At 44.0% G+C, this 10,964-nt stretch overlaps 1 protein-coding gene and 1 long non-coding RNA gene across 2 annotated transcripts; both read left to right on the top strand.

Moving 5' to 3' along the window:
• The first annotated feature begins 726 nt into the window (after positions 1-726).
• POLR1D (RNA polymerase I and III subunit D) lies at positions 727-8,102 on the top strand. The gene is given in 5 exon segments (XM_083499025.1): positions 727-896; positions 2,890-2,924; positions 2,927-2,990; positions 5,023-5,097; positions 6,622-8,102. Coding segments are annotated over 5 exon segments (486 nt in total). The 5' UTR covers positions 727-870; the 3' UTR covers positions 6,908-8,102.
• Positions 5,104-5,787, top strand: LOC310704963. The gene is made up of 2 exons (XR_014525125.1): positions 5,104-5,347; positions 5,392-5,787. It is a non-coding gene; the product is annotated as an uncharacterized lncRNA (long non-coding RNA).
• Positions 8,103-10,964: the final 2,862 nt, after the last annotated feature.

Genomic DNA, 10,964 nt, shown 5'->3' with positions numbered 1-10,964 from the left:
CTCATTAAGGAATGTGGTGCTTGGGCTGAAAAAGGCCACCACCCTGCATTACAGCCACAGATCTATCGCCTGCTCCGAAGTCATTTCCTAGCGAGTTCAGTGGGACATAGGCTGCAAAGACACCATACACTGAATAGCTCTCCCCCGTCCACACAATCCTGGGAACTGTGGTGTATTATGGGTGCCGGGAATTGTAGCTCCATGGGGGATAAACGAGGGCTTCCACAATTATTGGTGTGTGTGTGATGTGCTTTAAATACAGGGTGTGTACACCACCTTACTCTCAGTTCAGTGTGTATGGTTGCAACCTGCAAATCATGTACTAAAAGTTAAGTATAACCCACCCTTTATCCATACAGATGACAGGGTGGTGTTACAAAGGTGATTAATCATGCCGAAACAATACAGGGTGTGTGGAGGGGAACATACACCGTGAATCAATAAACCAACATCACCATCAAAGAAAGAAGCGCAAAGCTTTTGGGTTGTTGTTTTTTTTGGCTGGGATGAATCATGGAGCGTGCGTAGGACTGCGGCCCGAGCAGCACCCTAGGGCGCGAACACCAATGCAAGGCAACCTTCGCGGGTGCCCGCCATGCGGAGCGAGATCCGTAACGTGTGAACGGCCAACCTTTTCCCCCTCCCGGCTGGGCGAGCAGGCAATGGGCAACAGGGGAAGGGCGGCGCTTCCGCTTCGCCTTGAAGAGGAGCCTCCTCCCCCTTCCCGGGGGTCATCGCGAGCGGCTGCTTGGACTTGTCGCGAGCGCTCGTCTCCGTTTCCGCCGCTGGGGCAGGAAGAGATGACGGGCGACGGAGGCGCTTGAGAGGCAGCCAGGCCGCACGACCGAGCGACCGACCCCACCGGCCGCCATGGCGGAGGATTCGGAGCTGGAGAGGTGAGGCTGGCAGGTGGGGAGAGGCGCCGGGTGGGGAGGGGGGAAGAAGGCGGAGGGTTACTCCTCGAATAGGCGGAGGTGGGCAGTGGTGAGGCGCCAAGGTAGGCCTCGGGAAAAAAGGGCTCCCTCGTTGCGCTGCGCAGAAGCTGCTTTCGTGAGTCGGTGGGCGCCTGACTAGAAGCGGAACCAGCGCCTTGACTTAAATCAAATGGGGAGAAGTGAGCGGGGTGGGGGGGGGCGTGTGGACCTCGGCAGGCCGACTTTTAAAAATACCGTTTATTACGTAATAAACATGGTTCTCCCCCCCTCGCAGGCCGGCCTTGCAATCCTGTATACGTTGTCTCCTTGGAAGTAAGCCCTGCTGAATTCAACGGTGCTTACTCCCAGGTTGGGCAGCGTGTCTAAAGCTGCAGTTTTTTTCGGCCCTTTATTTATATTTATGGCGGAGCAAGCTTCAAGACAGACTTTGGAATGTCGAGGTCTCGCGTTTTATTGCCCTCCCTTCAATCTTCCGCACAGCAGTGACTTTTTTATTAATTATCGCTATGCATCTCGAGTACTTGAGTACACGCCTAATATTTGTTATTTTGTTCGTTTATTTCGTTTATATCCCACCCTCCCGGAGGAGCTCATGGGTGGCAAGTGCATGTGTAGTATAATAATAATAGCAAATACAATAAAAAATAAAAATACGTTTAAAACTGTTAAAAAAGCAACGGAACATCTGTAAAAACAGATGTAACCGAACCATATGTCTGGATAAAACTGCCAAAACGGAAGTGTTTTCAGCGGGTGTCTAAAAGTGTTGCCTGCCTAACATCAATAGGCAGAGTTTTCCAAAGTACATTATAAAAGGGTAAAGGGACCCCCGACCGTTAGGTCCAGTCGTGGCCGACTCTGGGGTTGCGGCGCTCATCTCGCTTTATTGGCCGAGGGAGCCAGTGTACAGCTTCCGGGTCATGTGGCCAGCATGACTAAGCCGCTTCTGGCGAACCAGAGCAGCACACGGAAATGCCCTTTACCCTTCCCGCCTGAGCGGTACCTATTTATCTACTTGCACTTTGACGTGCTTTCAAACTGCTAGGTTGGCAGGAGCAGGGACCGAGCAACGGGAGCTCACCCCGTCGCGGGGATTTGAACCGCCAACCTTCTAGTCCTAGGCTCAAGTCCTAGGCTCTGTGGTTTAACCCACAGCACCACCCGCGTCCCAAAAGTACTTTATAGGTACTGCCTATGCAGAACATTCACTTCTTGGACTTCTAGAAGTGCAAGTTCTGCAGGTGAAAGTGATCAAGTCTGTGTGGGGCAGTGGCGGAGGTTGGGTCTCAAATTTCAGCAGCACCCTGCGCAACACCAAAATTTGGTGCCCCCTCCCCACATCTCATGCTCCATTCTAAAGCATAGTTGCAGCATCCCTGAGGCTCCGCACCCCATGTGACTGAACCAGTTGCGCTCTCCTAAATCCACCTCTGTATGGGGTAAGTAAATTGGTCCCAAGCCATTCAGGGCTTTGTATACTAATAACAACACCTTTAACTCAGCCCAACAGCAAACTGGCAGCCAATGTACAGCTTTAAGCACAGGTGTAATACACTGACAGATTCTTACTCCTGTCATCAATTGTGCTGCTGCCATTTGCACTAACTGCAGCTTTCAAATGGAGCACAGAACAAGCCCCATGTGGAGTACATTGCAGTAGTATAGTACTGAAGTTGACAATGCCCGAACCACTGCAGTGAAAAGTAAATTCCATTGAGTTCCATGGGCCTTACCCCCAGGTAAATGGGTTAAGAATCACAGCTTTAGCATAACAGTAGTAGTTGTAGTGAAAGTATATAGAATAATTAATGTGGTAGTAGTAATAATAATAATAATAATGTTGTCAATATATTTAAATATAATATTTAGGTATTTTCCAGTACAATCTTATGCATCTTTACTTAGAAGAGTAAACGGCTTGATAGCTCTAACTCCAACATCTTGGTGTGCTTAGAATTGCAGGCTTTGTTACTTTGAGCAAATTGATGTTTTAGATCAGTTTGTGTGGACTCTCATCCATGCACGACTGTTGAGGTACAGGAATCCTGGCATCAGGTAAAGCCTTGGTTATTCACCCAGGCCTTTGCAGGAGTGTAAGGTCCAATTCCGTGTGCTGCTCTGGTTCGCCAGAAACGGCTTAGTCATGCTGGCCACATGACCCGGAAGCTGTACACCGGCTCCCTCAGCCAATAAAGCGAGATGAGCCCCAGAGTCATCCGCGACTGGAGCTAATTGTCAGGGGTCCCTTTACCTTTAAGGTCCAATTACAACCTAAAAAGCATGCAATGTATTTGCCTTGTTTTAGGTTGGTATTTATTTATTTACCTTGGAACCGGCTCTTGCAGGGTGGCTAACATCTATAATAAAGCAGCATTAAACACAATCTTAAAATCACAATTAAAACCACATATCAACAAAATATAATGTGTATAACAGTTAACAGCATGTTAGATCATGAAGAGGTAACACCATTTTCGCTTAGGTTCTGAAGGCATGCAGCAACAAATAAGTTTTGAACAATGTTCCTGAACAATACCAGTGTAGGGGGCAACTGACTTCCTATAGGGAGTTCATCACTAGGGTGCTACTGCCAAGGAGGCCCTGCATGATATGGTAGCCCTGTGGACTGCACTCAAAGGTACCACCAGCAAACCCTCCCCAGGCAGTCTTAAAACTTGGGCTGGCTGGTAGTAAGGAAGGTGATCCTTCAAGTACTTTGGTCCTCAGCCATTTAGTGCTTTGTACATTAATACCAATGCCTTGGAATTGAGTCTAGTAGCTCACTGGCAGCTAGTGCTGTTCTTTCGGGATCAGTGCAATATGATCCCATCTCACTGTGCTCAACAACATCCAGGCAATGGCATTCTGCATCAGCCACAGCTTTCAGACCATCTTCAAGGGAAGCCTCATTTATGCTGTCCATTTATGTATATTTTATTGCTACTCTGGAATGGCTTTTTGAAAGATTTGAAAGGAAGCAGGTGGGACTAATAGGTGGATCCTGCATGGAAACAGATAATGCTCTAGATGGGAGTCCTGAAGGATTTGGCATCCATTTCAGGACATCTTGAAGCAAAGCTAATAGGCAAGCCAGCGGTTCAACAGAGGTTCTAATATTACTCGCCTCATGGCCTCAAAATACTAAGTTATGATTCAGAGTTCTCTGGGGCAGTGACAGGCCCATTCTAAGTGTAGCATCCTCCTGTATTCCTCATCTTTTCCTATTCACTTTGGCTAAGTGCCTGGGGAATAATCACAGCACCGCACTCACTTTATCACATTGGACAGTTATCTTGGCAGTTGGGATTTGGAAAAGCCTCATGCAGGGCCTAGGAACAGGAGGCAATTCTTGAACAGGTAGGGAGCTTAAGAACGCCTGGGGAGGTACAGAAGATAATGGCATAAGAAGTCCTAAAGCCGGATAAGGGGAAAAGGAGAAAGTAATTGGGGCTGAGAGGTAGAAGCCTTCAAAGGAGGATAGCAGGATGGAGGGATTTAAATAAAAGCAAGTTAAAGTGGCAATGGTAAAGACCAATTTAAATCAAATTTCCTCTTGATAACTGCATATGTTTGTTAAACAGTGGTGCAGAACTGACCATTTTAAACTGTCTTGATATGTAACTGAATAGACTATTATTTACTTCCATCTATTTGTTGCACTGAACACTTTTTGCACGTTCCCTTTCTTTAAAATATTCCCATTTAGGGAATAAATAGTTATAATTAAATAAATGGAGTGAGATTGCTTCAGTCCCCCATTGGTGCTGAATCTTTCCATCCCAGTTTGGGTCTTTCCTCTGGATAAACTGCCGTTTGAAAAGAAATGGTTATATCTTGCAGGTCTGTATGGCGACTCGTGCAATTTAAGCTGTTAAAGAGAGAAATGGCTAATTGAATGAGGATAAACAATGCTTACTTTACAGTTTCAGTTTGTTTTGATTCTAGAACAGTAGCTTTAATGAGCTTGCAGTGGGTCAGTAGTTTGCACTAGCTTTCTTTTTCCATCAACAACTGCAAAAAATAGATCTGCCAATACTGGAAAATTGATCAAATTTAGTTATTATTTTTAATCTCCTTAAATGTTTAGAAAGGCAGTGGAAGAACTTCTGACAGAGGCCAAGCGTGGGAAAACCAGAGCAGAAACTATGGGAGCCATGGGCTGGTAAGTTATTGAAGCTAAACCAATGTTGGTGTTTTTCTAAAATACAGTTTTTTGGGGGAAACGGACACTGTGTCTGCAATCGTAAATATGTTTATTAGACAGTAAGCCCCACTGGACATGGTGGAAAATATGTTGTATTGAACATGCATAGACAGCACTGTTAATCTTCCATAACTGAATTGGATGATAATCTTGCTGTTTTATGTTAATTGCACATGCAAGAAATTCCATTGAAATTAATAAGAATTAAGTCCACGTAATTCATGTTAGAGCAAACGTTAATTTTTCTGAAAGCAAACATAGTCTGTCACAGTCAGTAACCATGGATCATGCTAGGCAAACATTTTTACACTTTCCTGGCAAAATACTCCTATGTTTCTGTGCTGTTGAAAGTAGTAGAACACCCCAGTGCACAAGCATTCCATTAGTTGCTTCAAGAGGTGTCCAACTCTGCCACCACTCCTACATATTTTTTTTTACCATTTTCCTTATCCTTTGAGATGCCTCAAGAAACCAGCAGAGCTTGTTTCCTCCCTACGGATTATCCCAAACCCAATGTGGAAGCAAGCTCTTCCAGAACCTCTTCCATCTAATTCCCTTTCTCTAAGATAAATAACGGGCCTTGAGGCAGGGGAAGAGAAAGGTGGCTATGTCCAAAGGTTCATGGTGAGCTGGCTCTTTAAAAACAAACAAACAAACTTTTTAAAAAAAAGTTGTCAGAGATCCATAACAGCAACAGTGTGATTTGATGAGCAGCATAAATTGGACTTAAATATCTAGCAACTGCTTAGACGTGTAGAATACACAGGGTTTCTTAATTTCAATGAACCCTGCTGCTTAAAACTGCTTTAAAGCCTGTTCTTAATCAAGGTCCTAAGTTCATAGCATTCTTGAACTGCATTTCTGTATATGATGATTTTCTTATTAACTTGCTTTGATGGGCGGTGACTTTCTGCGGTCTCAATCAAAAGTCCTTCTTAGCTTTGCTTTTTAGCTGAAGTTGCCAGGAAATTAACCCGAAACCATTTGCATGCAAATAATGTGTGCTACCACTGGCACACTTTTTTTAAAAAAAGAGTGGACTTCCTACCATCTCTAGAGCACTCAAGCAAAAGGAGTATTCATGTAGCCATTTACCAAAGAGGAGGAATGGCAAATGCCAACAAGGCACCACCAATACTCTCAACTCTTTAGCATTTTAAACTGTCTTGGGGCTACGGGAGACGAATAGAATACAATTTGTAGCTCATGTGATGTTTTTCTCAGGTGTGTGGCTGTGAAATCTGTATCATAAAATCTTACTATGTTATCTTAATATATATCTCCTCTGTATAGAATCTGGCTGTTGCTTTGAAGCCAGTGTTAAAAGGCAAACATCTTGATTGTTTCTTTCTGTACTCCAAGTTTACACTAGGTGGCATGCAAGGAAAGCCAAAAGCGTGCATAGTTGAGCTACTTGATTTGGATATTCGCAGCATCTGTGTCTCTTGTGTGAGATATTTATGTTGTTGCTTTCTAATGCAGGATGAAGTGCCCTCTTGCCAGCACAAATAAAAGGTTTCTGATTAATACTATTAAGAACACACTGCACTCCCCGAAGGAGCAAGAGCAGGGACAAAACCATCAAGAAGACGATAAGGAATCTGAACCAAACCAGAGCAGGGAGGAAAGCAAGCCAAAGAGACACAGATCCCACCCATACAAACCTAGCTTTCGGTCTAGAAGAAGGGTAAGCTCTTCTCCTCCTAGGCACCACCGGAACAGGAACCAGCACTCAAAGGACAAGCATGAACAGCGATCAAGCAAATGAGGAACCCGTGCCATTCCAAGAATGAAATTAAACACTGAACTGTTTGGGTGGGTGGGTGAGAATGTTTAACTATTTTGTAATAGAGGGCATTGTTCAGTACAGATGTCCATGTTGGCAACAGCTTTTTAGAGACAAGCAAATCCCGCTTCTCATGAACTTTCTTTGAGGAGTTCTTGTATTCTTTAAAGCTGTCAGTGTGTTCCTTCTGTTTCTCCCCCTGCCCTCCAGTCTTCAACCAATTAAAGTTGTTACTTTGTATAGTTGTAACATGTTGAGTGCTTTGCACAAACCGTTTGGAAACAATTTATTTAGACAAATATACACGGCGGTGTATTCGGTACATGGTAAGTTATTTTGCTTCCCAATTCCTTCAAGGAAGCTACTAAATCTTAGTTTGTAAAAGCAAAAAACAAAACAAAGATACTCTAGGTACAGAAAATGTGATATGCTTCTTGGCCTGCACATAGATGAATTTTAATAAGTTTACTGTGCTTGTAACCTGAAAATGACTGATGTGGCACCTGGATATTACAGATAAGTAAATGCAGGTTAGGCTAAATGTATATTGGTAAACAAACTACCCAGACTGAGTGACTCTTGTGTCCATGTGGGAACTCCAGTGCCCACATGGAACTGTGCATGAACAATAGATCCTCATTCACTTCAAACTTGGGGAGAAGGCATCGGACATGTTATCTGTTTGTGTGCACAGAATATTTCCCAATGCTGAAGTGAATTCTGGCACCCTTTTTTGACCTAGAGTTGTGTGCACACTTAGAACCTGTGAAATCACAGCTGTGGGCTGGATCTGAAATTGGCTTTCATTGTTTTGCATCCATTGGTGTAAATGATTATTTGTGAAGGATCAATAATGAATGCAACTGCTTGGGACATCTCTTGAATGGCAATGGAATGAAAAGTCTTGAGGGATACATTTTTCATCACAAATTGCTGAATGCTTTTGCAAAACAATACAGACAATTGCCACCTAAAGTCTGACTGCTGTCTAGTTACAGTTGTAATGGTCAAGTTCTCAGTGTTTCCTTATCTGCAGATAATTGATCCTTGTCATTTCTCTATTGTATGGACACATTAACATTTAAATCCTTACGTAAAGTTGTTTGTATGGTTAAGCTGTTTTCAACCTTGGGTAGTTTTCCTGAGTTAACATTAAACTTGAACTGTGTTACTAAAATGCGTTGTGTTCATTTCCTTTATATGTTAACAGATTCATCAGTCTTTCAGAATTAATACACATTCTGTTGCCAAAGATAAACAAAACACATATTCGGTTTATTAAGCATACTGCAAATGGTCATCCTAGAACTTGTTTCTTGGGGAGAAAAAAAAAGAGGTCTTAAGCTTTGAAATGTTAACTTTAAAATAGTTGTTTTAGTACAGTCTTAATCCTTAATTTACTCAAAAGCACTTAATAGCATAAAAGAAGCCTGCTGGCTCAGGCCAATGACACCTCTAGTCTAGCATTCTGCTTTCACGGTGACCAGATGCTGATGGGAAGCCCCAAACTGGACGAGAGAACACAGCATTCTTCCCACCTGTGAATCCCAGCAACAGTACTAACCATTCTGGCTGGGAGTCTCTGATAGCCTTCCCTTCTATGAATTTGTCTAATCCTCTTGTAAACAGTCCCCAATTAATTGATGATGGCAACAAATAAACAACAAGCTAGCAATCTTGTTAACCGAGTTAGTCAATGTTTTTATTTTATATGGGCAGAAATAAATCATTCCTGTTACTAGTACCTTAAAATTATAATCGGTAATAAAGCTCTGTACATATATTTATAAACAAGGCAGTCCCTTGGTTAGGGTCTAATAAGGCTCAACACAGAAGGAAAAATGAATGGGGAAGGAAGAGGGAAGCCAGCATGCTGACATGGGTATTTACTTGTTTTTAATCATTCTATCCTGCATTTCATCCACTAGAGCAGGCTAACCTGTGGCATTTTAGATGTGGATTACAGCTCCCGTCAGCCTCAACCATCTGGAATAGTGGGAGTTGTAGTCCAACAGCAACTGGAAGGTTTCATTGCAGGAGGTTGGACTATAGATCACCCCTGGGGTCCCTTCTAGGTTGGCTACCCTTGCAGTAGGGGAACTCAAAAGTGTTAACCAAGAAGAGATAGAAAATATAGTGGTTGTTTTAGAACAACACCACCACTACAGTAATTGACTGCATTAGGAATGGTTTATTGGTCCAGCCTTCTCTCTTAAAGAGCCAGGTCTTCAGCAGGTGCCAGAAGACACATAGCAGCATATCATTACTACACAGCATCCACTTGACAGCCAATAATATCCTGTTCCTTTTTCTCCTGCTGATCTTGGTCAAGGAGACCGAAAGTTGGATGTTGGATGTTGAACGGAGAGTGTGGGAAGATGTTATGAAAGGAAAGCTCAGATTTATCTCAGGGGAGGCAGAAAAAAGTGAGAATAATTTTTAATAGTGTTGGAGAGACAATAGGGTCTTGAGGTCAAATCTTTCAGCACTAATGTTAAAATGAAAATATAAAAGAACAGGCAAGAAAAAACAACCTCTTTCACAAGGTGAAGATGATCTGGAAATATGAAGGTAGGAATCAGCCCTGCATTCGTTTTAGGTGTTAAGAACGTAAGATACCTACCGCTGGATCAGGCCAATGGCCCCTCTAGTCCGACATCCTATTCTCACAGTGGCCAACCTGATGCCTGTGAGAAACCCGCAAGCAGGATCTGAGTCTCTCCTGTGGTCTGCAGCAACTGGTATCTGTATCCAGAACTCTGTATCCAGAGTTCCTTGTATTGAAAGGAGAAAACCCTCCATATAGGTTTGTGCAGGCGTTGGGTATGTCTTTGTCTGCTAATGCACTTCCATATCCCATTAAAGCATAGGGAGAAACCGCTTGCAGGTGACAGAACTCCATGCATTTGTGGGGGTCCTGGGCCAGATCACTGGGTCAACCAAAGCTTTCCAAAAATATTTAATAGGTTACCCTAGGAATGAGAGCCTCTGGCTCGCAATGGCTTGCATATGCTGTTTGCTTGCTGTCCCAGTATAACAGACTACTCTGTAGTTTAAGGCCGGCTTAATCTATTTTAACTAGTTGCTTTTATCAAGCTAATTCTGAAGCATGTGGATTACCTGCTTTCGAACACAAGCTGTACTGTAGGAGAATGTGTTTGATTCAGCATGTTGCTTTGTGTTTTTCCCTTTTCCCTGAGTTGGTAGGAATTTCCAGGACCAGCTATTTGCAGGCCATTTCCCATTTACAAGACTAAATTCTGAAGCCCTATGGTGTTCGTAATAACTATTTGTAAAAAATAATGAATATGCAAGCAGGATATGTATATACACGAAACGAAGTATAATTACTAATACATAAGATGAGCATGAGAGATCAGGCAAGCACCCAGACAGATGGAGCTAGACTTTAAAGACAGAGCAGGAAAACCTTTATGAGGGCCATGTTCCCTTCTTGGCAAGTGGTGGGAGGGGCAAAAGTGAGCAGAGCAATGAATGTGAAATTAATGAATTGGTATACCACCAAATACTACAATATAAAACGGTGGTGTTCAACAAAATATACAATACAATATACTTTATAAAACAATATACAACAGTGCATACAATAACATATAAAGCACCATACCAGAAGGCTGCAGTTGATGCAAAACAGTGGCTAAGCTGCTTATGGCAGTATTTCCCAACCGGTGTTCCGCGGCACACTAGTGTGCCGCGAGACGTTGCCTGGTGTGCCGTGGGAGGGAGGCGGGCGAGTCGGGCGGCGAGAGGTGGGGCAGCGGCGGCGAGGAGAGGCCGCCCAGCGCGGGGCTCTCACTGTCTGCCTGCCTGGCTGCCTGCGTGGCGCTGACGTCACGGGGCTGTAACGTGCCCCACATAGGCACATGCGGGGCGGCGAGCGAGCTCCCACATCCCTTCGCCGCTCGCTTCGGCCGGCCTACTGGGCTGTCGCAGGCGGAAGGCCTGCACATGCGCGAGGTTTCCGCGCCTTCGGGATTCCCTTCACGCCTTCCTCCTCCCGGGTCCTTGAGAGCGCGGG

This window comes from Podarcis liolepis (assembly GCF_965112155.1).
Source record: "Podarcis liolepis genome assembly, chromosome: 4".
NCBI lineage: Eukaryota > Metazoa > Chordata > Lepidosauria > Squamata > Lacertidae > Podarcis > Podarcis liolepis.
Note: the sequence above shows the minus strand (reverse complement) of the source record. Positions and strands in the feature narration are given on the sequence as shown.